General features: G+C 43.6%; 1 protein-coding gene across 1 annotated transcript; it reads right to left on the bottom strand.

Moving 5' to 3' along the window:
* Positions 1-4,552: 4,552 nt before the first annotated feature.
* On the bottom strand, positions 4,553-20,921 carry METTL11B (methyltransferase like 11B). The gene is made up of 4 exons (XM_008495776.2): positions 20,683-20,921; positions 13,486-13,661; positions 7,807-8,056; positions 4,553-5,211 (listed from the first exon to the last, which is right to left on the bottom strand). Exons 1-4 carry the CDS (start codon positions 20,834-20,836, stop codon positions 4,937-4,939), a joined length of 855 nt encoding a protein of 284 aa, XP_008493998.2. The 5' UTR covers positions 20,837-20,921; the 3' UTR covers positions 4,553-4,936.
* Positions 20,922-24,525: the final 3,604 nt, after the last annotated feature.

The following is a 24,525-nucleotide window of genomic DNA, read 5'->3' as shown; positions in this document are numbered from 1 at the left end:
GCCACTACAAGCTGTGTCTGTTCCATCTGCATGCACACACACCTGTAAAACTGCTCACGTGTCTGTGCACTGAGAGAAATCTTCCAGAGAAAGATTCTGAAGCCAGATCTGTGTGCAGCAGATCTAGCAGGTTCTGGCCAGACTTCACTCAGAGTATTGCATCCAGTTCTGGGCTCCCCAGCTCAAGAGGGGCAGGGATTTACTTGAGAGACTACAAGGGAGGGCTATGAGGATGATGATGAAGGGACTGCGACACCTGCCTGCTGGAGAAAGGCTGAGACTTGGGGCTTCTCAGTATGGAGAGGAGAAGACTGAGGAGGGATCTAATTAATGTGTATTAATACCTGAGGGCTGGGTGTCAAGAAGGAAGGGACAACCTCTTCTCACTGCCCTGTGATAGGATGAGGGGCAACAGATTCAAGATAGAAAAAAGATAAAAACACCCCAACAGGTTGAAATGCCTGCAAATTCAACGTTTTTGGAAGAGAGATGTAGGGAAGAGAGACTTTTCACTCATTTTCTGTCTTTATTGTTGCTTCAAGCAAACACCATGTTCACCTTTCAATGCTTTGAGAAGAACACAAGCTATTCATGTCTATGAGCACACTGTTCAGCTTGAGCCCTCTCTCTGCAGGACACAGCAAGCTGGCCTCATAAGCAGGCTAACCACAAGCAGAACCTTTCAGTCTGCCCCAGGCACAACCAGAGTAAGTTTATGTCTGTCTGCAAGACACTCTGTAGTTCCTGTAGTGGCCTGGTTTGTGAAGATGTTCATCACTCATAGCTGTCACTTAGGTAAAGCTGTAATGAGAGCTGGGTCACCTTTCTGTGCCTCTGTTTGCTTATCCCAAATGCCATACAGCATGCTGCCAGGTCAAGCAGTGCACAGCATCAGACAAACAGTGTTATTTATGGTGATGATGAGAGAACATGAGCTTCATTTGGCACAAAGGTCTGGGAGTGCCTACCTGACATCAAGTGAAAGAGACAAGTATTAAACTGCATGTTTGAAACAGAGTGGGGCTAGATTATATGGACATCCAAAAGAAAAAGTCAAACTAAAAATATTTGATATGACCCTTTCAGTATTCTGAGATAGAAGATTTTAGAACATCCATTCAGTGACATGTTCCAAAGTGATGGCTCTCTCTTCCAGTTGGGAACAAAAGGACATTTGTAATGCCTGATTTGCCTTTGGAACATCAACAGCTTGAGCTCTGATGGTTGCTGGAGCTGCACAGTTGGGATTGCTGTTCAATCTGCTGTAATAATTACTTCCTTACATTATTTTGTGTGTGTGTTGCAGTAGCACTCAGGGGCTAATGTCAGGGCTTGAGGATCTCTTGGAAGGAACCTCACATTCCCATAACATCTGGCCTTCAGTCACACAGAACAGAAGCACTGGACCTGGCATGGGGAAACAAAGCATCACCAAGAGCTTTGGTGGTGACAGGGCAGAACTGTGGCCAAGCATTTATTTGAGTAGGGGTTGCCTGGGAGAAACATCTGATTGAAGGACTAATTGGGTATTTCACTAATTGTGTGTTGGTGGGGAATAAGAGCTTGAGCTTGCAGGACCTTGACCTTGCCTCAGCTGCAGTCTTGGTCTGGGATATAATTTCTGGTAACATCAAGAGAGTGAACAAGTCTTAAACCAGCACCAAGCAAATGGGTTCAAACTCCCACTGCAATCTGATCAACTAAAGACTTCTTTAAAGGTATAGTCTTAACACCCTGAAAGTTGAGGCAGAGCAGCTGAGTTGATTATCCAGTCTTTGATAAAGAGCAACTGATACAGAGATGATTTCTAAGCAAGACCTGCTTGAAATTTGTGATTCATTGTCATAAACTATTGTTAAGTGAAGAAAGTCCTGAGCATTTAAGCCAAGAATGGCCCTTACTCAAATTCCTGAACATTTAAGGGTGGCCCACACTGTCTGACTGGAGCTCTTGAATTAAAATATACCTTGGAAAAGGAGGAAACCAAAATATTATTCAGTCTGCAGCAATCTCATGTTGTTAAGTCTCTAGAGGGCTTGTGTTTCTTTACTCCTGAGGTTCATTATATCATCACTAAAGCTTTAATATTTTGCTGTGGAAGCAACATAGCCACGAAACATTAATTTCCAGGAATGTGGGAACCATGAAATATGGGGTTTTCTACTAAATTAAGATTTTACTTGTCTCTGTTCTCACATAGTTAAGGGAACCAATTTTCATTATATGTTTATGTATGTGTGTTCAGGAAATTCAAATGGGTAAGATGTAAGAAACACAGGAAGAACATTTTTACCTTGAAAAATGGACTTGACTGATAACAATATCAGTCATTTATATTCTACCTTTCATCCTAAACTACTTTAGGTTCTATATCCACCTTGGAACCCTGTCTCTCCTTACTGCACTGCACCCACTCTGGTGTGTAAGTGAACAGCTGATAGATTCTGTGTGGTAGCTGTTTTACTGTTCATTTCCCTATTTTCCACAATGTTCTCTCACCACTGCAGTGACCAACACCATCCAGGTTTGCCTGGCACAGCCAGGGTTGCACTGGGATCCCCAGCAGTCCCCAAGCACTCTGCACCATGGCAGATGTCTCTGACTGGTAGAAAAAAAAATGGTGAAGGAGAAATGATTTTGTAATCCACGTAAAGGCCTTTTGGATATCCTCCTGCCACTGCTAACCAGTGCTACTGACTGTGTGACTGATGCCTCTTCCCTGTAAAACAGATGACTGGGTTTCCTTCAGATGTCTGCACATCCCCACATGCACACAAAGCCCACAGCAGCTTTTAGCAGGCTCAGCAGAGTGGAAGCATTGTGGTGGCTTAGAGGGAATTTGAAGCACTTAGTTCTGGGGACAACTCCAAAATGTAAGTGTTCACCTAGGGGTTTTTAACAATGTTATTTATACACTAAATTGATGTCCATTGCCAGGTGATTAGAATGGAAGAATTAGCCAAAACATTCCAGAAGCCTCTGCATCATGGGAACCAGAAGTTTCCAGGTTACAGGACACACCAGGATGCTCACCAAATCACCAGGGCTGTTTTCCTTAATGCTACAATTAGCAATGGGATATTAAGGGAACAATTACTGGATAAGACTTGTCGGCAGGAAGCCCTCTGCCATAAATCCAGAATTCTCAGCATATGCAACCATCTTGCCAGAGGAGTTATGCAATTAAAATCAGAGCTGGAGATTTGTTATCAAAGGATGGCAAAGAGAACTAAAATCCAGCTGAGAGATTCCCTGATCTCGTTATCTTCAGGCTTCTACCCGAGTTAATCTAACACAGATGACAATATTGGACAGAGAAAACTCTGCCTACAGTCATGTGGAGGAGGTTTTATGGGATCCCTTTCCATCAGAACATGTTTGTTGTTTTTTTTTCTTCACAATGCAACTTTTTAAGATATCTGGTAAGTTTTGCCAGAAGTGCATTTCAGTGGAATAAAGCATGATGAAAATTCTGTCAGTCAGAAACAGTCCATTCTGTGCTTATCAGTAAATTCTACAATTTTGAACAAGCACATTTAATTTGGGGTTTGTTGCACTTAATATTGTAAGTGCAAATGATTTAAAAAGTAAAATTCAAAAGAAACATTTGACTTTGGCTGAATAAAAAACGATTGATCAGCTTTGAAGAAGTCTGTGATTGTGTGGTTTTCCTTCAGTAAGGAATTTTAAAAATGCTCCTGTTTTGTTCTCACTCAGAACTAATCAGAATTTCAAATTCTGACTTTTTTTTTTTTTTTCCAAATTAACTTCTGTGTTCCCACAGCACTTTTTGCACCTATATGAAGGGGACAAGAAGCTCACTGTGTCCTTCCTGCAAGCCTTAAGGAGATGGCATGTGTGTCAGTATTTGCAAATCCAGGCTTATACAGCTGCTGTTGGAATATAAATCAGGGATGTTTGGGGGTTACAGTAACACCCTTTGCAGTTCAGTACAGTTGTTAATTAATACAATACTGTATTAGTTCTTCTTACAGTCTTACTATTAACACCCCATGAAATCCCATTAGCTCTGCACATGGTGCCAGACTTGTTCTGAATGTGAGAAAGAAAGAAATTTACAGCATTATGAGTAATAAAGAGATGCTTTCAAGTGGTTTCCACTGTGAACATTTTGAAAAAAATGTATTTTCCAGAATGTAATTTGCAGGGCAATCTTTTTTAAAAAAAAATTCAATGTAAACATGCCTATGTTGGGCATCCAAGGGTTCCCCTGGAGTGTGAAAACCCTTCTGCCCCACTATTGTTCTGTGGCAGAAACATCAGGAGGATAAAGTAGTTCCAAAAAATTGGAAAATTAAAAAGGTTGTCCTATTGTCCAGCCTGCCAGAACTGAAACAAATTAAAAATGAAAAAAGAAAAGCTGCATAGCTGGTGCCAAGAAACAGATACAGCTTTCCTTACATTTTTCATTTAAATACTTTAAAGTACAGATAGTGATGACAGCCAAAATTTGGGTTAGGTTTTCCAGAAGCTGTTTGAATTTCCTGCTTCAGCAATCTGACAGATTCTTCTGAAATTCCAAGAAGATTCAAGTGCCATAGTAAAAACCAGGTTTATTCATGAACACCTCACACAGAACACTCCAAAATGTATTAGCCACAAAATTCAGACCTGATTATTTTCTGTTAGTTGAGTTCTGTCCAGTATTGACTCCTTAATGAAAGAGAGATCTGACAAGGAGTTATGAGAAAGACTTTAAAAAAAAAAAAAAAGGGGAGAATGGTGAAGCAGGCAGGATTTAGAAGCAGACTATGCCCTGGAGAAGCTGGCTTAGGTGTAATTCTCTTCCAGTCCTTGAGGAGTTGTTGTCCCAGAGTTGCAGGAGTAGCAGTGCATGGTTAGGAGGATTCCAGTGGATTCTTTTCTCCTTCCCAGTCCTGTGGCTTCCCCACAGTCTCTGCAGCTCTTGATGCAATCAGGACTGGCCAGGAGCCTTCTGCATGGCCAGCATCCAGACAGGGACACACTGCTCAGGGAAGCCCTCCTGCCTCTCCTCTCTCAGGATGGTGAGGCCACTCATGGCAATCAGGCTGTGCAGGATGTTCAGGTCTCGGATCACACTGCTATCCAGACAATCCAGGACACAGCCTTCCCTGGCCACATTGTCCTTGAGAATAATAACACCATTATCCTTCAAACCATCCTGGCACCGGATCAGAAACTTCAGGAGGTCTCTATCTGTCAGATAGCCTACAGATGAAAAGATGGGGAATACATTAACCATCCAGAGTCCCCTGCACACACCAGAATGGTACCTGGAGCTGAGGCTCCATGCCCTATCTATTGCAGGAGAGGTCCCAGTCCTCCAGATTTCATTATGTTCTCTTGGGCAATTCAATCAGATCAGCAGTTACAAACTCAGATCAGTATTTAGGATCCATTAGTAGCCACAGGCAAAGAGAGAAGTCAGTGGGAATAGTGGAGAAAATACTAGGTGCTGAAGGGTTCTTCAGTCTGGTGGTTAAAGTCATAATAAGAATCAGTGGCAGGAAGCTGAAGCAAAACAAATTCATATTGGGTACAAGTGACAACTGTTTAACAGTGTCAGTAATTACCCTGTGGAAACTGCCACCAGAAGGGGTGTTTACCACCTCCTGAAGTCCTCAAGTCAAGTGGGACTGACTTTCTGAAGATTTGTTTGAATTGAATACAAACTACTGGCTCAGTACAAGGCTTAAGGAGTAAATATAACAGTTTATGATATAAAACAGGTCAAACCAGATAATTCAGCTAGATAATCTTCTGTCTTCTAATGCTGCAAATCTAACTTTGCCTGACATTATGTACTCATCAAAGGAGTTCTGGATTAAAGATCCAGTGAGGAATGCAAGACTTTCCAAGTAGCAAAATAAGCTCTTGATGTTACCCCATACTGCTGTGATTTCTCCAGACACCACACAAATTTAAAAACAGTACATTCTTTTCAATATGTTACTGAGATTTTGAGTTCTATGCTTCTTTGTCAAAAATCAAAACTTCTGTTGTGGTGAGATCAATAGTTCAGGGCTGAGAGAAGAGCAAAATGAGAACTCTCACATTAAAGATCTAAAATGAATTAACAAGGACAGGTGGTCAGAAACTGAGTGAAAAACTTTAAAAAAAAAATAATTGTTTGTATTTGCTAGTCAAAATATTTAGGTTTCCTGATGGAAGATTTAAACTTTTATAAATGGAAGTTGGCATTTCAAAACCACATCTTGACATAGCATGTCAGGTTTTTTTAGCCACTCCCCCAGAAATGGAAGAAGGAAAAAAGCCCTGGGAGCTAAAGCTGAATTCTTTTCAAACTGAAGAGAAATGGCAATTTCTATATGAAATAGAAACTTGAATTTTTATCTTTTGATAAAATATGAGCCTGGGCTCATATACTTATGTAGATATAAGAGAATTCAAGATTGCAACAGCAGTATTCATGGAAGCTTCTGACCACCTAATTTGGAACGTAATGTTCTCTTCATTCAGCTTTCAGCCTTGGTTCCAAATAAAATGAGATCTTCACAGTGCTGCTCTCTGCCAGACAGCCCTGCCTTGGCTTCCACCAAAAAGAGCTGAGCTTGCTGGTATATTTCAGCCAAACTGAAGACAGGGGTAGAAGTCTGATTAATACTTGGGATCACTAAATATTTCATTGCACCTGATGGAGGCTGGAGACTCAGATCTGTGTCTATACTAAAGCAAAGGCTCCTGCTCCCCTCAGCAGCAGCTCATCCAGTCTCATACCGGATCAGATTTGCTCACAAGATAATACAGGAGTCACAGTTACTGCAATGACTGCTCAAGAAGAGCAAAAATACAAATGAAAATGGCACTGTTCTGAAGCAATTCTTGTACAGCTCTTAGGAGCTGTTCTAAGAAGCCCACTTTCATTACTTTTTAAGACTGTGTGCAGAGGACAAAAAAGCATTCTGGAATAAAACCATCTCCTGTGCTAATCTGTCTCCTTTCCTCTCTCTTTTTTTTCTGCCTAGCAGGAAATTATCCCCAGGGTTTTGGAGAGAAGGAGTTGTTCAGATCTCCTCTTGTGCTATAGAACAATGACTTCTACCAGCTGAAATTGCACCATGGCCACTTAGGTTCACAGAAAATCTTCATTCTGGAAGGACAGTTAGGAACTGGATCAGGTTTTCTGTAAAAAATAAAGGACCTTCTTTTTTTTTTTTTTGTGAAGAACATGGGACATATTATCTGATCACCAGTCTGCTTCTCTTAATGCATTCACTGGGGTGGCTGCAGGAGTAGAAACAAGTTATTTCTGACATGAGAGGCTACTGAGGGACACAGCTGAGTAAACCTCTTTGAAAAGTGTCAGTGCATGTATGAGACATAATCTTGTTCATATGTGTTGATGATTTCACCATGGCTTTTTTCAGATTGTTTTCTGAAATACCCCAAAGTCTGGACAATCATTAGATCAAGGAATCCCTGCTCACAGGTGAGGCCAACCCCATGTATCTGTCTGCAGCACTGGCAATTAAGGAGGAGGATTCCTGCTCAAGAAAATCCATATATAAGGCCCACTCCTCAGCTGCATCTTATAATGGAGGCTACTTGCCAACAATATATACATTCCTCCAGTATGTGACCAGAAATAAAAACAACTTGGCTTGTACCCACTGCACATATGGTGGGGGAAGAACTCTCAGAAGTCTCTGTGAGATATTAGGAAGCAGTCCCAAAGATCTGATAACCTCTTTTTTACAGCTGCATCACTCCTTTATTATAAACTTTAGCACAGGTTACATAGTGACCTAGGATGCTGGGCTGGATGAATCATGCTGCACTGACCTGAAACCCACTGAATCCAGATGACATCATATCTTTGTTGAGCTGGAGTGAATTCCTGGAGGCCTTTGCAGTAATACATCTCTACTCTGTCCTCTTTGCCCTGCAGGTAGTTTGGGACCTCAGCCAGGAAATTCTCCATCATATCAACCAGTTCCACACTCTTGAAAACTGGCAGCAGGACGTGCTTGCTGATACGCCCTATCCCGGAGCCGCAGTCCAGGGCACGGTTGGTGTCAGCTTTCCCCACCCCCTGTGGGATACAAGAAAAGAGTTTAAAATCTGAAAAATACCACCTGAGAGATCACAGCATCTGTCTGCTAACCAGCTATGGCCTTACTGCTGTACAAGAACTTTTTGTGTGGCAGAAGAAGAGGCATAAACTTGTACAGGCTCCCAGCTTCCTCAGAACACCCACCAGCATTTGGGAAGCCCTTGGAACTTCATCTGCCAACCGATGGTACCTCAAAGCCAACTCCATGGCTACAGGAGCCACCTTCTGAGCCCTGGGAAAGCCTCAACAAAAAAAGTAACCATATCCCAAATCCTGAAGGTGAGAAATCAATTCTGCAGCACAGAATTGGGAGGACTTTCTCCCACCAGTCTTTGGGAAGCCCTTGGAACTTCATCTGCCAACCCCTGGTACCTCAAAGCCAACTCCATGGCTACAGGAGCCACCTTCTGAGCCCTGGGAAGGCCTCAACAAAAAAAGTAACCATATCCCAAATCCTGAAGGTGAGAAGTCAATTCTGCAGCACAGAAGTCCCAAGGTGCCCGTGGACAACACCTCTGCAGAGAGCCAGCGCCCTGGAGAGCAGGAGGAGGTTTTTCCAAACAAGCTGTGTTTGAACAAAGACCTTGGTCTTGTAGGTAGCTTAAGACCACTCAAAAAAGTTTAGAGTGGAGCATATATAGGATTTCTTTTTTAGGCACAGGCACAAGAAAGATGATCAGTAAATTTTGCTCAACTGTTCTTTTTTTACTCTCTGTAAATATCACCTCTGGACAGAGATCAGACGTGAAAAAAATGTGGCACAAAGGATATGTCTAGGAGAAAACAATGAGTCTCTGTGCAAGGAGCTTTATAGTGAAAGCTGTATTTCAGCCCTAAAGCTTCCATTCTACCTATAAAAAGGCTCTTAAGGGCTTGCTGCTGTTTTGTAAAGCTGAAATTTTAAGCCTGCACATGCACAACGTGGGATTGGAGCTCCCTGGGCCAAAGTTATCTGTTAAGCAAAAATAGGAAAAGCAAATGTTTTTCCCTGTTCCCTGGAAGTGAGTATTGAAATGACAGCTCTGGGCCAAAGTCCTTGCTGCAACCTCACTGCTCTTGAAGGAAAGCAGCCCAGGTAGAGTCTTGCTCTTCCTGCTCATTGGGAGACCCCCTCTGCAATGACTGAGCATAAATCACCCAATTCCCTGCTTTGCTGGCCTTGGTTGAGTGGGACAGCCCCTCAATGCCACGACTGGCACAGCCCCTCAATGCCCAGCTGAGCACCTGGGCATAGAGGAAACGTAGAAAGAGCAGAAGGACCTCAAAGGCTCTCACCAGGGCTGCTGTCCCAATTTCTGTACCTGGAAAGAGTCACCTCCCAGTGAGGCCACAAGCCTTCAGCCCTACAGGACTCTGGAAGGGATGCCTGTTTGGGGTTAGCCAGAAAATGTGGGCTACTCTTCACATGGAGCAGGAAGGAGAGGAAGGAAGGAGAGGAGAAGGAACTGTGTCTTGGATCCTCACAAAGTGGATTTCCATACTGCTTGCTGCTGGGTTACATATGGGAATACACTGATGGGATTAAGTAGAAATCTTCCAGAAAGCTGGTGAGAAAACTGGAGGATTTACCAAAAGAGCTGACAGAATTTGACAAAAAGCCATCTAGTCCTTTGACCCTTGTGTTTCAGAGAACCTCCAGTCACAGCACTTCCACTGAAAACAGGGAATCATGGCAAGGGCCTCAGATGACACATCTCTGTTTGCCATCAAGAAGGAAATGGAACAATCAGGGGAGATGAAGCTTGAGTCCAGACTGCTCTGAAAGGGAGCAAGAGCACCAGTCAGTCAGTTGAGAAGCAAGGCAAAGCACCATGGCTCCGTTTCTAATGAAAATGTTGACATAATTCCATGTTCAGCTAATATATTTTCAGTTTGGGAGTGCTCAGAATTTTGACAGAGTATGAACATTTTCTTTGGAAGGCAATCGTTTTCCCAAAAGCCTAATTGAGTTGAAATTCAGAGTCCTTATTTTAAAAAAAAAATAGTATTAGTGAAAATTTTAAATCAGAGAACAGATCAAAATGTAAGATTCATTGCTCCTCTGATTACCTGCTTCCCATTACTCAGAATCACTATCAATTAGGACACACACACACCCAAAAATCCTTCTGTAAAGCTAAATACTGCACTCACAGATTTCCTTAGGGATAAGAAAGCTGTTCCTGTACTATTACCCCAGGTCTTGGAAAGCAGAAAGAGTGTAGATATGTAGGAGAAAAAAGAAATCAGTTTAATAAATAGATAAAAAACCACAAGGATTTTCTTTCTAAATAAAAATAAAACTAAAAATTTGCATTTTTAACCACATCTCCTCCATTCCCCTGATTAAACAAGAGAAAAATCACTTTCCAGAAGCTTTTCATTCAGCAAGCAGCCAATCAGGCAGGTGAACTGAGGGCAAGGAAAGGAGAAAGGGAGCTATAAATTTAATATAGTCTCTGTCTGTATTATTTCAAACACCTCTAGCTCACAACTGTTCCTGCATTAATGGCTTCTTTGTGTTCTTTATTTCCTTTTTTTTACACGTTACCTCCGGATTAGACACTTGGAAACACAGTGTCTGTGTAGAGATCAAGGCTTTAACTGGCTCTAACACACTGCCATAAACATGCAGTGCTACAGCTCTGCTGATAACCCCTCCAGTCTGACTGTACCTAGGACAGCCTGGAGCTTGTCTGTTCAGCACTCTTGGCTCACACAGTGTTGCTCTTGGTTTGAGTTCTGCCCACACATACATAAAACCTCTTCACTTGAGCACAGTGGCACTTTTAACTCAGTTTGACTCGCCTGGGAAGGAGACATGTTAAAATATAAGTGAAGTCCTGAGTCCTCTCTGTAATTCCTTCCATGTGCCCAAGCAAGATAAATTCTCCAATGGTAAAGAAATCTGTAGCTCAGTTTACAGTGGTGCTAAGAATCGTGCTAAGAAATGCCATACATGAAGGTATGCAACATCAGTCATGGAAGGGAAATGTCACTGTGTGGCATTTCCACACCAGCCAAACTAACTCAAGAGAGGTAATTTGAGTGGAACTGGGCAACTGGTTTTTTTAAAGAGCACTCATTTTGCCAGAAAAGAAAGTTCTGAAAGAATAAAACTCTCTGTGAAATTGATATTTCAAATCTAGAGAATAGTTATAGCCAAAAAACTTGGGAAAGAATGTTGAAAGTGTCAAGATACTTCTCTTTCATGACTTTCAAGGAAAAAAAAAACCCCAAAACAACTTGTCAACTTTCCACTTCTAAACAGCATTTTTCATTTTGGAACTGACTTGAAAATAAAAGTTTTTCAGAGGGTAAAACATAAAGAAAATCAAGCTAAATACATTAAGTTAATCTGAAGCTGGTTTTTCTATTCTCTGATGTTTGTTAAACTACTCTTTAAAAAAGAAAGTATCATCCCTAATAGGATGAAGCAATTTTTTTTGTATCTTGATCACCTTATTGGGAAAAAAATATATTATTTGTAGAGCCATAAACTTGGGAAGACATAACTCCAAGTAGCTCTGCAGTAAAGTCACTACTACAGAAACCCAGTAAATATCTGTATCTGGTTGAGTAAGATTGAAACTGCAGTAATAAGAAAGGAAAATAAACTCTAAGTAACATAACCAATTGAGTGTATCTCAAGAGAGGACAGGCTTTGACAAACTAAATCAGATTTAGCAAAATGTGCAGATTCCTTTCTGGGTTTTTTTTTCCCCCTTTGTTTGATCTTAGCCATTCAGAGTATCCTTCCTATCCCTAGCTAATAACAGGAGTAGGAACTCTGCTCTGGAGTATTTTATATCTGTCATCACACCTGATGCACTGTGCATGATTTCTCCTTGGCATATGAAGCTCTGCTGCAGTCTGTACTGCTTTCCTTTTCAGGGTTTGGAGATGGGAAAGCATAAGAATGTGATTTAAACTGACTGGTCAGGAAACTGAGTCTGTGCTGTGTGGAGGAGGTGTGAAATCTTTCCCCAGGTACACACTTATGCACCCCCTGAATTCCACAGATGTCCTTCACACAGGACTTAAATCAAATTTAAGGAATATGACTTGAGCTGGCTTCTAGGTTTATCAGTTGCATTTCCCCTCTTCTGGATGGCATTTTACCATCATGTTCAGGTCCCTCGCTGAACTCCCTTTGTATTTATTTCATAGAAATCCTGATAAGGTGAGGCTTTGAAATGCTGTGAAGCCTTTTTGCATTACTTTTTGCATTAATACAAAAGACTCTTCCTGTAAAAAATGAGGCTGTTCACCTGTGTTTTCCTGGCTCACTGCCCCAAAATCCTCCCTCTTATCAGGTACAGAAAACTTTGCCCTCAGTTGCTCTTCACTGCTCTACGATTTCTGTCATGAAGCCTCAGTCATTTCCCATCCCAATCCACTTTGCCCTTTTTTATACACAACATCTAATTAAACTATTGAGCTTCCTTTCCACAGTAGATGATTAAGACTAAAAAAAGGTCAGCTAGCTATCCCAAATTTGTATGTTTGAGGAGAAAATGAAAGATCTATGGTAGCACTACCCAGAAGTAGTCATTCTGTAAGCAGCACAACTTACAAAATTTGATTTCCTATTGCTTTGTGGATTCTTAAGCATCTAATACTGCTGTTGAGCTAATTTAGTGGGTTTTCCCCTGGGAGGAGGGAGGGGCAGTCAGAAAACCATCACATTACACTTGTAAAGATTTGCAGATTCCCAAAGACACATTTAGGCATCAACAGGGTTTTCAGAGAGCTAAGTGCCAAAGTGATATTGCTATTGGAAGGGCTTTTAAAGTCCCATCTTAGGTCAAAGCAGACCTTTGAAGATGTTCACAGGCATTTAGAAGTCTTCCTGCAAAGGACCCTGGGGACACTGGAATGTTCAAGAAAAAAAAACAACCCACCTTTTCCTAATGGCTTGCCTATTCTATATACTTCTAATGCTTGGGGAGAGGGGGGAGGAAGGGGAGGGCTGGGTTTTGTTGCACCATTCTCAGAAATATCTATAAATAGGCAAAAGAGACACTTGGCATTTAGTCTCAGTTGCTTTCCCAAAGGAACAGCAGGAATTAGCAGAGAAAAATCTCCCACTGAGGCCACCAAGGGTTTTAACATGAAAGGTCCCTGCCTTGCACTGGGAATTAACTTCTCATCAAAAGGCAGCTCTAAGAACTCCTCGAACAAGCCCCTTTGCACCTTTGGTGCATGAGAAGAGAATGCAAACAAGGCAATAATCACAGTTGGCCAGGCAAAACGTGTATCCATGAGGATGCATGGTCTGGCAGGACACACTGCCAGCCCAGTGGCAGTCACTGCACAGCAAACACGACGTGTGGCATCGTTGACAACGTGTGTGCCTGGGGCCCAGTGCACGTCATTTGTGACACATCCCCACTGTTTCTTGCAAAAGATGGGATTAAATGACTCACCCCAACAAAATTCCTGAGAAACTCCCTGGAGGATTCAACGTCTATATTGGAGAGCTCAATGTAGTCTCCCATCATGCCCTCTTCTGTGGCTGGCACCTCCCGGTAGAAATGTTTGGCCCTGGCGTAGAACTGCATCTCCCCATTGATAACTTGACTTGTCAAAGCGTACAGCTTCACTGCAAGCAGATAAACCACCATTTTATTGTTAAGGACAGATACTTCTGGGTGAGATCCTTGCTCCGGAGGCAAAATGGTGATCTCTAAAACCTCCGATCAACCTTTGAAGCTGTTTCTGAAGTGGGATTGAATCCTGCACAGCTCTGAAGGGATGCATTTAGTGTGTATTTAGTACCTCCCGGGCTCAGGCATCATTTGTGTCATCACAGGTTATGTTTTTGTGTCAGTGACAAGTGGTTTCAGATTTAAAGCATGAACATGCATGCCAAAGAGAGCAAGGGGGTTGATTTGCTCCCAGAAAAGCTGTGCATGGCTTTCATTGCTATGCAGGGTCATAATTTCCACTATCAGAAACCTAATTGTTCTGCAGGTTTCCAGATATGCTTCCCAGGCACTGACAGCTGCCCAGGGAGTGCAGCAAGAAAAGGGATGAATGAGGGACTTGGCTCTGGTTTATTTTTAGTGATACTGTACAGTCTGTGGCACTACAAGAAAGCTGAACCAAAGAGCAGATGGTAGCTACAGGCCTAGAGGAGTGCACAAGGGGGGAAACAATTTAGAAGAGACAGTCCTAAGTTCTCCTGTGTCACAGATGAAGGAGTGAGTTAATCAGTGGGTGATACACTGGAGATTTCCTGGGTGCCAGAGGCATGGATGATTCTTTTCATTGCTTGACAATTTTACTGGTAACAACCCAGCAATCAGAAGTTTGAAGCTGTTTCTCTGTGAGCTTTGGGTGAAGAGCTAAGTTTCTCTGTTCTTTAAACAGCTGAGCTTTATCCCCTGCATCCTGGGTTCTTCTAGACTCAGTGTAGAGAAATATGTAACATATATACAATATCTATGTCATTCATAAAGACTTCTTTAAGCCAGGGTGGTTACTGCAGGTACACAACACCATGCAGAAATGCAGTACTGATACAGAAATGCCTTACTAAATGTCAATATTACAAAGCCTACAATAACTGATTGGAGTATTTTGGATGAGAACTTTAACAAAAGTTGGGTTTTTTTATGCTGACACAGGCAGTCCAATTTCCCAACTGTACATTATAACTGCTGCTTTCTTGACCTCCATTGCACACATCACAAATCATCATTACCTGCACAGTACCAGGTACCACCAGTAGCAGTATCCATACTCAGAGTTATGTTTTGCAGCTCAAATGTTTAGATCAAGGCAGTCATGAGCAGTTTGCTCCTCTTGGCTCTCATTCACACACACAGCTGTGCAGGCACTGTCCTGTGTGTATGACACACAGCTACTCCCAGACAGCCCTTCCAGTGAAAACACAACTCCAACCCTGCCCATGAAGTCACCTGGGAACAACTCTTTGGAACTGTCACCTTGCAGTGTGGGACCTGCTCTGCTGCAGATCCCCAGCATGCTACATGCACTGGAAATGATCCAGCAGCAACACCCTCTGGGTCAGTAACAATAGAAAGGGAGAGCTCCCCACTGTGCACACAGAGGGACCAGTGCTTTGCCATTGCATCTTTAAAATTCCATGGAACTGGAATTCCATGGGAAAGAAGGGTGTCAACAGGCCAGGCCTTGCATCTGCTGGCTGGGGAACAGGAATGATGCCCTCCACTCCACACAGGGAATCACAGAATGGGTTGGGTTGGAAGGGACCTTAAAGGTCATTCAGTCCCAACCCCCTGCATGGGCAGGGACCCCTCCCACAGCCCAGGGTGCTCCAAGCCCCATCCAACCTGGGCTGAGACACTGCCAGGGATGGGGCAGCCACAGCTTCCATGGGCATCCTGTGCTAGGGGCTCACCATCCTCAAATTAAAGAATTTCTTCATAATATCCAACCTCAATCTCCCCTCTTCCAGTTTTAACCCATTTCCCCTTGTCTTCTCCCTGCACCCCCATGTCAAAAGCCCTCCCCCAGCTTTCTTGTGGGCTTGAGGGCTCAGATGAGAGTAGAGGATGAGAGCTAGACCAGAAGCCCTGAATATAAGCTTAGAATGTATTTATTGAGGGCAAGCAAGCTCAGCAGGGAATGATAAGTGTGTGCCTGCCCATCCTCAGCAGGAGAATGACATTTTGGAGGCAAATGAGAGGGATACAAAGGAAGTAGGATGGGGAATAATTACCACCAAGGACCACTCAGAACAGAATAGTGCTATTGGGTTACACATAAGCAGCATGCCCAGCATATCCTTCATCCAACAAAAGCAGCATTACCAGCCCCTCCTGTCATCACCTGCTTAAGTCAACTGCTGAATGGATACTATTAAAGCTTTAATCCATTACACATTTATGTTATGCCTGAGAAATTTATACCACAAGAAGCCCTCAGCTCAGCAAGGGTCAAACCTGGGGGTTTTACACACTCCACTGATTATATTCACATACTCAGTAGAAACCATTTAGCTGAAGAAATTAATATGAAGGGGGCAGCAGCCAATCCCCAGCACAACTTGGCCAGGGTGGCTCCTAGAGCCTGGGAAAAAGGCTCCATCAGTGGCAGTGATTCTTTCAGGAAACAATCTCCATCTTCCCCCAGGGGTGGCACTATCTTGTTTTCTCTGTGTTGGTGTTTTCTTCCTTTCAGATGGCAGCCTGTCTGGTGGACAGACCTCAATCCCTGCGTGTTTGCTTCACAAAATTTTCCATATAACACTCTAGTGATAATTTTTAAGGCTTATTTAATGGACCTATCAAGGGACAGTGATTTATCCCATTCTGCTAGACTGAAGGCAAAGGTTGTTACAGGCTGTCTGCACACTAGGACAGGTGCTGTAGGCACCATAAACAACCAGTATTAAGAGTCCTTCTACTCAAAGCATGATTCTGACCTGAGGCAACACGTGGGGATGCTCTGCTGTTCAGGATATTTGATCTGTGGTGTGTGCCTTCAGCTTGCTCACTCACACCCAGTGTCAGGCTTGCAGAGTGCCTGCAGGGGCTTGCAAGCACACAGCAGCTGATTGCAGCTTCTCCCAGGGCAGCTGGGCCCTCTCAGCCCTGCCTTATCTGCTGGCATCCAAAGCCAGCTCTGGGCTTAGCATCCATAGGCTCTTCTATATGCATCAAACTTAACAAGCCTCTGTTTGTGCAATTCTCCCACCTGAAGGCATGCAAGGACACATGCAAGGCTGGGGGAAAGGGTGGCACTGTACCCAAAGGTGTCTCCTGCTGACCCCCACTCATGCAGCCTGTGACCTATAGAGGTGATTTCCACTTCTTGCACCCTCAGTGTTCCTCCACTCTCTCACAAATTTGCACCACTGCCAATTCTCCCAAAGCACAACCCAGTTTTCCAGACACAGCCAGTAGACCTCACCTCTGATCTGCCTCACAGCTGTACCTGGACCAGAGGGAGAAGGAGGTTTGCCAGCTGTAATGTACCCCAAAAGAGAAGCCTGAGGAGGCAGACCTGTCCTTGGTGGCAGTAAATGTTGCAGCTCTGTTCCAGCATGCCTCCCCCTTACCACAGGACCTGTCTAGCCAGAGGCACCTCCCTTCCCATGACCCATGTGGAACCATCTTGTGCATCAAGAAATGAAATATTTGTGGGGTCTGACCAAATGCACAGCCTCACTTCAATGAACTCTGCAAAGCAGGGCATAGGCAGGACAGGATGACAGAGCCTGCAAGTCTCCCAGAAACTGGGGCTGGAGGGAGCAGTTCTCTTTCCAACCCAATGTTTTCAGTGTTCAGTCAGGTGACTTTTTAAGGTTTTTTTTACGGTTTCAGGTCAGAAATGTGTTTCTAGTAAAATAAGAAGAAACTGTTCTCATGGCACACTTGGCCTCTCTGCTGAATCTGCTTAAAAGTCCCCCAAGAGGAGATGGTTAAAAGAAATCCACTGCAAAAACAGGCTGAGAACAGGAACTGGCTCCCTAAAGGTCACTCCACAGTCATGAGACATGAATAATTTGCAGTGGCAGTCTGGATGCAGAGTGGTGACCTACAGCTGAAGGCCAACCCCTGGGCTAGAGAGAGAGAATCTCTCTAAGCCCTTCTGCCCTGCAAAGTCCAAAACATGCTATCTAGAATTTTCTTATGGATTGGTTCAAAATTATTTTTCCCAGTGCATCTGATCTAAATCTCTTAAGACCACTTAACATGTAAGATTGGGTGCAATCTTACCCTGCAGCAGCCTGTCTTACAGTTCATGGTTGCAGGGGTTTACTCAGCTGAATTTCTGTGGCAGAAGTAAATGTTGTGAGTAATTTTTTTGAAGTTTTTATTTGTGAGCATTATTTCGAGGCTCCAACTTCATTCTGTGAGATACTGAACTAATTCCAGCTTGGCTGAGCATTCCCTTTTAAATGCAACATCTGCTATGTGCATCAGCTGAAAAATTAGTTCTCTGGGTTCAGGGTGGAATTCACCTTTCTACTGTGGTCTGAGAACCACTTAAATTATGTTTTCTAGAGGATGAACATCAGGCCACCCCCAAAGCAAGTTTGACTTCCAGACACGTGCCTCCCACATGGGTGTGTGTGTGTGTCTCCATGGACTGATCAGCTGAGTTTTCCATTGCAGATCTCACCCCCTTGGCACCAGGTCCCACAGCCCATGTAAACACATGCATAATTTCCAGCATCTGAGTAGCTCTATTAAAGCCCACTGGGCTTAAGGGCATTCACACACATTTAAGTACATTGCTGGATCAGGGCCTAAGGTTACTCATGTCTTTTATTTAGAAATGTTACCCTAGTCTGTAAAAGTGACATGTTTTCTCTTAAGAGGCTGTGATCCCAGATAAGCTCAAGCTCACAGGTAAACATGGCCAAGTGCTCCACCTCTGAACCTGGGAGTGTGGGTAGTGTGGGTTTAGCACAGCCTGAAACAAACTTTCTACCTGGCTGACCCTGGGCAGCACTGCGAGTTTGAATGTGAGACTTGGTTATTACTCATGCTTAGGGTTACCATTAACTGCCCTTGCTACATCACAGGCCTAGTGATGTAGCTCACTACATCAGTAGCTCACTACTACAGTACTAGTGATGTAGCCCAGTTGCTCCAGCCACTGAACAGAGATGAATCTGGATCTAGTCTTGCAGCTGGACAAGTTCAGTTCAGTTCTGCTCCATTCCATTCTGAACTGGAAAATGTCACTCTGCAGAGATGTTCAGACCCCAAACATTCTGCTTTCTCTATCACAGGATAATCCAGCTCAGAAGGGACTGGAAGAGGTCTCTGCTCCAAGCTCCTGCTCGAAGCAGGGACAAACATGAGGCCAGATGAGGTACATCTGGCTTACTCAAGGTTATTGATGAAGATGTTGAACAGGATAAGTCCCAGGACAGACTCTTCTGGTGCACCAGAAGATTGGTGCACCAGATCTGACCTCCAGATTCCAGCACTACTTCCTGAGCCAATCCCCCAACCACTTCTTACACATCTGATTGTCCACCCATCCAGAAGCTCTTTGGTGAAGTTTTAATAGCTCAGGCCACGAAAAGCCTGGCAGAGAGAATCTTTAGTCTGACAGGAACATTTTACCAAGCTTGTTGGCTGGGAATGGAAATTCAAATAAAATTCAGACAAGAAATAAAATGCAGTTTTACAATAGTGAAGAAATTATGCCTGGAAACAGCTTGATGGATGGATGGATGGATGGATGGATGGATGGATTCTCAGTCATTTGCAGCCTGTGCATCAAAGTGCTTTTGTCTTCATAAATATATACTGTGAGCCAGTCATGTTAGGAGCATGATGTAGGAACTTCTACATGAAATTCTAAGCTACATGTTCATAATGGCACCTTCCAGCCTTAAAATGATCTATCAGTACTTATACAAACAGTTAACACTGCAGGAACTCCTGCTCAGTTTCTAAAACGTTGTGTTTATTTTCAAAACAAATGAAAGAATAACATTTTCATAGACTTCTTGAGATTCAAGCAACTTATAATTGACTTTCCTTCCTTTCCATCTCTCCTTCCCTTCCATTGTTCACTGCTACCTACCACTAGGGGGACAGGGGTATTTTTCTTCCATGTTTCATTTTAAATAGCTGCAGATATTTCTGCATTTGAAAAGCCACATCAGATTTCTAAGATAACATGGAAATGTTTTTTTTCTTTACCAGACTCCTGAATTTTGCCATCTGAAGCACAGTTCTCACTGGGGTCTGCACAGTTTCACACAATCAGGGTAAGATAATCCAGTCACCTAAAAGGATCATTCCATTACAAAGGAGCTCTCAAGAATTCACTGAGTAGTTTAACAGGCTGCACAGAGACATCCTTTTCATCTTAAATTCCTACACTTCTAACATAGAGTGGAGGCTGAAGAATTCTGCTTAAAAAAGTGACATGCTATCATAATGCACACTGAAGTCAAATCTACTTTTTAAGTACACTGTCCCAGGGAAATTTTGTTTCTTATTCAGGGTCAAATTTTCATGAGAAATGAACATACATCTTCTGCATCTAAAATAAAATTTAAAAAAAAAAAAAAAAAAAAGGAAAGGAAAAAAAAAAACAAACAAGCAAAAAATGTCTTGGCAATCTGACCCAGAGGCTTTCACTGAAATTTGGCTATAAATAAAGATTTTGGAAGCATCTTCCTTCAAGATAACAAGCAGTAGGTTAGGCAGCCTGCTGCAGAGATTGGAATTACAAAGACTTGGAAAAAAAATTAAAAATCATCACCTTTCAAGCACTTGTCCAAAATGATACCAATGACAAGGCTAAGGACACACTGAGTGACAACAAAACAAGTAGCAGGCAACAGAAAGTAAGGCCCATCTGCTCTGCTAGTTCTGCACTTGTCCTTCCAACTTACAAACAGGTCAATGCTCTTTCACCCTTGTGGTCTCTTCCTTGTCCCTCTCCAACAATCTCTGGAGCATTCAGGGAAATCAGGGCACTGAATTGGAGGGAGCTGAGTGGGAGAGCACTGAATGGTTTAGCAACCTGCAGTCTCTCTAGCTGGGTCTCTCAAAACCCCTACTTGCTGTCATGAATGTGTCTGCACTCTGCCATCTGATCCCTCTGTCCAAAGCATGGTCACACGAGCACACAGACACTCCTGCCCACCAGCTACTCACCCAGGGGAAGCTTTTCCAGCAGATAAAGGTAACTCTGAAAGAAATCATTTCGGATTGCCTTATGCAAAATGAAGGACATGCTATGCCTACAGAGTTCTTCATCTGTCTTGTCCCAGCGCGACTTAAAGGCCAAATGTGCTGCTTTATAAGCCATGATGAAGACGTTTTCTGTGAAGGCTGACAGCTGCTGTGGCTGCTGCTCTCTGAAAGACCTGTCCTTCTGGAGAGGCAGAGGCAGTGTCATGAAGTTGTGGCCATGTGCTGTCATTGGATCTTGGGGTGTGTGTCAGGAGCGGGGCAGGGGGTGGAGGGAGGCGGGTGAGAGGGGAATGAGAAGTGCTGGCTGCTGGCACCAGCTCAGAGACATCTCTGGAGTGTCACCCTCTGAAAGGAGCAGGTGTTGGGAAGTGATAAAAACCCGAACCAGGAAATTGCTTAGCCAGGGTAAGAGTATATCTACTCCAAAAAAGAGTGGCTTTAATTCAATTACTAATCTTCTCAGTCTTCACTTTAAAAGAACCCAGATTTTATCTAGGCTCTCCCATCTCCCTCTTTCATATATCACAGGATGATTTTAATTCTCTGTCTTTCCCTTGCAATATGTTCTTCAGTCCAGGGCACCCAAGAGGAATACCAGAAGACAGAATGTGGACAGACCCCTACACACACTGTGCCCTAACAAACTCTGATTATAGCAAGCAAAGAGAAAGCAACAGATTCAGCCTGGTGCTTTGCCACAGTGGATGGCAGGGCAGGCTGCTCTCTCTGCACTACAATCTGCCCACATCCATTCCATCTGCTGGAATGGCACAGAGTATCTCATGAGCAGAGGCTGGGTGGAAAAAGCTGCTGTCTGGGATCATAGGAATGGTAAAGCCACGGCAGGGTAAGAAGTTTTTACTTTAGACAACACAATACACAGAAGAAAATTTCCACACTAACAAGCCATCAAGACTGCTTAAGATGTCTTCTTTATCTCTAAAAGTCCTCTCTATGAATTACTCTCCCTCATACTCACGCCTGGCATATATCGCCAGGAATAGATGTGGTTAAAGCAAGTAATTTTTATTTTATCTCTGACAACAAGCTATTAAAAGTTAAACCCCAGGATCCTGCTGATAGAAGGGGCACAGGCAGAGAGCACCTATGCAGTTACCAGGGCAGCTGCAGGTTGGGTGACAGGTGGCAACCTTTACAACTGACTTTGCTGCCTGTATTGTTCTGTCTTGGGTGCCTGGTTCAGAGCAACCCTGTAGGGCTGCCTACTACTGGTGTCACACTGGGAAACAGGAACAGGACAAGGGATGCACTAATTGTCTGCCCTGTTGAAGTCCAGACCTCTCAGTCACAATCCTCACCCACATAAACTAGGCTGGTGGGTCTAATTAGACTCAACTGACTTCAGAAGTATTATTGTGAAAATAATTTCTGTTTAAGTATGGAACTGAGGGGAAAAAAGTGTTTTGGATTGGTGAGGAAGGGAAATGTTTCTTTTTTCACCCCACAAAAAATACTGTGTCAGGCCAAACAAAATGTTCTGGTTTGTCTGCCCGGATATTTCCCTTCCTCCACTTTTTTATTTGTTTATTTGTAATTAAATTTAGGTAAACTTGGTTTCAGCATACCATTTACAAGTGCAAACAATCAGAATGTTGTTGTCACCACCAGACTAGTCAGTCTTGCAAAATCACACTGTGGCAAGAAGACCCAAGGAAAGGCAGAGCAAAACAGGTCCTTGGCCAAAGCCCCAGCCTTGGGAGAGAACTTCTGATTCCCCAGGAGAAATCCTTGCTTTGAACCCCATTTCCAAGCAAAGTTCACTGCCTGGGGGTCAGGATGACTCAAACCCTTCAGGGCATATCCTGCACAACTCCCCTGTGCTTTCTGGGTGCAGTCACAGCAGCAATCTGTTATCATTTATACAACTGGAATTTAGCAATCCGGAATGCCATCTAAAACATCAAAACACAGCGTGTGAGCCCTACGGGTAAACACATTATAATTCATGTAAATGAAACTGGCCAGACCTTTATCCCTATGGAGGGAATACACAGTTCTTTCCCTCTAATCCTTCTAGCTCTGGAGCCAACACTAAATTACATTTTTTAGGGAGTGAGTGGAGCCACTCTTAGGTGGGAGTGGGAGTCTGTCTCATCGTGTCTCAGGCACGGGGACAGTCACAGCAGGACCCTGGTTTGGGGATCCATGAACACTGTGCTAAGGTAAACAGCCATATTTGGGGAGGACTCCTGCATGCTTTGGCCATGAGGATTTGATTTGGTTCTGGCTAAGGCCTCTCAGCAGTGCTGGGGCAGAAGGGAAGGAAGGGCAGGGCTCCTGATGAAACTGCAGCAGGGGCTGCTCTGTTGCTCTTGATAAGAAGCGTGACAGCTGTGCCCACAACATCTGCTTTTCATTGAACCCTAGTGAGAGTTCCTTGCTGAGTCTCTTCCACCCCATATGTCGTGGTTTAATTGATGGAGCCTGAGAAGCTTTAGGTCCAGCATGGAATGCCATCTTCTACTGTGATATGTGACTCCAGATACAGTAAGGGCTGGGCTGCATAGAGCTCTCTTTGAAAAGCATTTCTTCTCTATATTGAATTTTGTGTATATTGCCCTCTGTTGGCTCAAGCTCACGATGAAGCTCCTTTTCTGGGTGAAAATCCTCTCAGATGGATCCTTCCCACCTAAAGCATACGACTGACCATCTGCCCAGACCAAAAAGCACCCTGCCCAGTTCTCTTGTCTCTGACAGCAACTGGCAGCAATGTGTAGGGAAACAATCTCAACTCATCAGCTAGGATGTGCGCTTCGCTGGTCCTTAGCACTTCCATGCTGCTCCCACACAGAATCAGGTATTATCCAGCACTCTTAGGAGGTTCAGGAATGACAACCCTATCGTGGGCACACCAGGGCACATACGAGTGATGTGACATCAGTGGTGATGCCAGGAAGGGACTCCAACCTGAAAACGAAACTCCAACCTGAGGAAGTAGAGAGTGCAATGGGTAACAGCAGATGAGTAGAAAGCAGTGGTGTGGGCAGACCATAGGTCAGAGAGATCACTAAATTCTCTGCAATGTCCCTCTCACTAGAGGGACTCTTCTGGCATGGAAGAATCCAGCTCTGTCACTGGGAGCTCTGTGGACTTCTTGCCATTGGATGACAAAGACCAGTTTGGCATCTCCCTGATCAGTTAGAGCAGTACATTTCACAGCAGTGAGGAGAACACCCCTTTTGTTAGAGCAGTTGAAACTAAACTGGAAAATGTGCTGTGCTCTGAACAGCATGACCCAGTTTTAGATTTGTGTCTTACTGCATCTACCTGGAGTAAGCCCCATAGCTCTTCTCACTTGCCATCCATCATGAAAGATCCACCCTGGGCAAGAAACTGCCTGTGCTGCAGCCTGTCTGGAGCTGCTCTGTGACAGCTTGGCCAGTCTGTTCATCTGGGCTGTCTGGCTGATGTGCACAGACTGACTGACCCCTTGCTGCTGCCAAAGAGCTGAACTCTGCTTAACTCTCCCTCTGCTCAGTCCCTATCATGGATCTCTCTCATCTACCTGGCAGCCAGAGCACACAAACCTCTAGAAACTTAATTAACCTTCAAACTCTGTGCACATCTTTCAATGGTGATTGCACTGGGCCAACATGTCATAGAGTTCTGGGAGGAAGAAGAGATCTGATGAATGCATGGATGGGTAGGGCAAGACAAAACTAATTATTTTCCAGAGGAAGCCAAAGAAAAAGAAGCTGAAAGGAAAAAAAAAAAGAAAAGTTGACTGTAGGGAACAACTCTGACAAGTGACCTTGAAAGGCTTCTTCCACCTTGAGATCTTAA

This window comes from Calypte anna, chromosome 8 (assembly GCF_003957555.1).
Source record: "Calypte anna isolate BGI_N300 chromosome 8, bCalAnn1_v1.p, whole genome shotgun sequence".
NCBI classification, from domain to species: domain Eukaryota; kingdom Metazoa; phylum Chordata; class Aves; order Apodiformes; family Trochilidae; genus Calypte; species Calypte anna.
The sequence above is the reverse complement of the archived record's forward strand: the minus strand, read 5'-3'. Positions and strand labels throughout refer to the sequence as shown.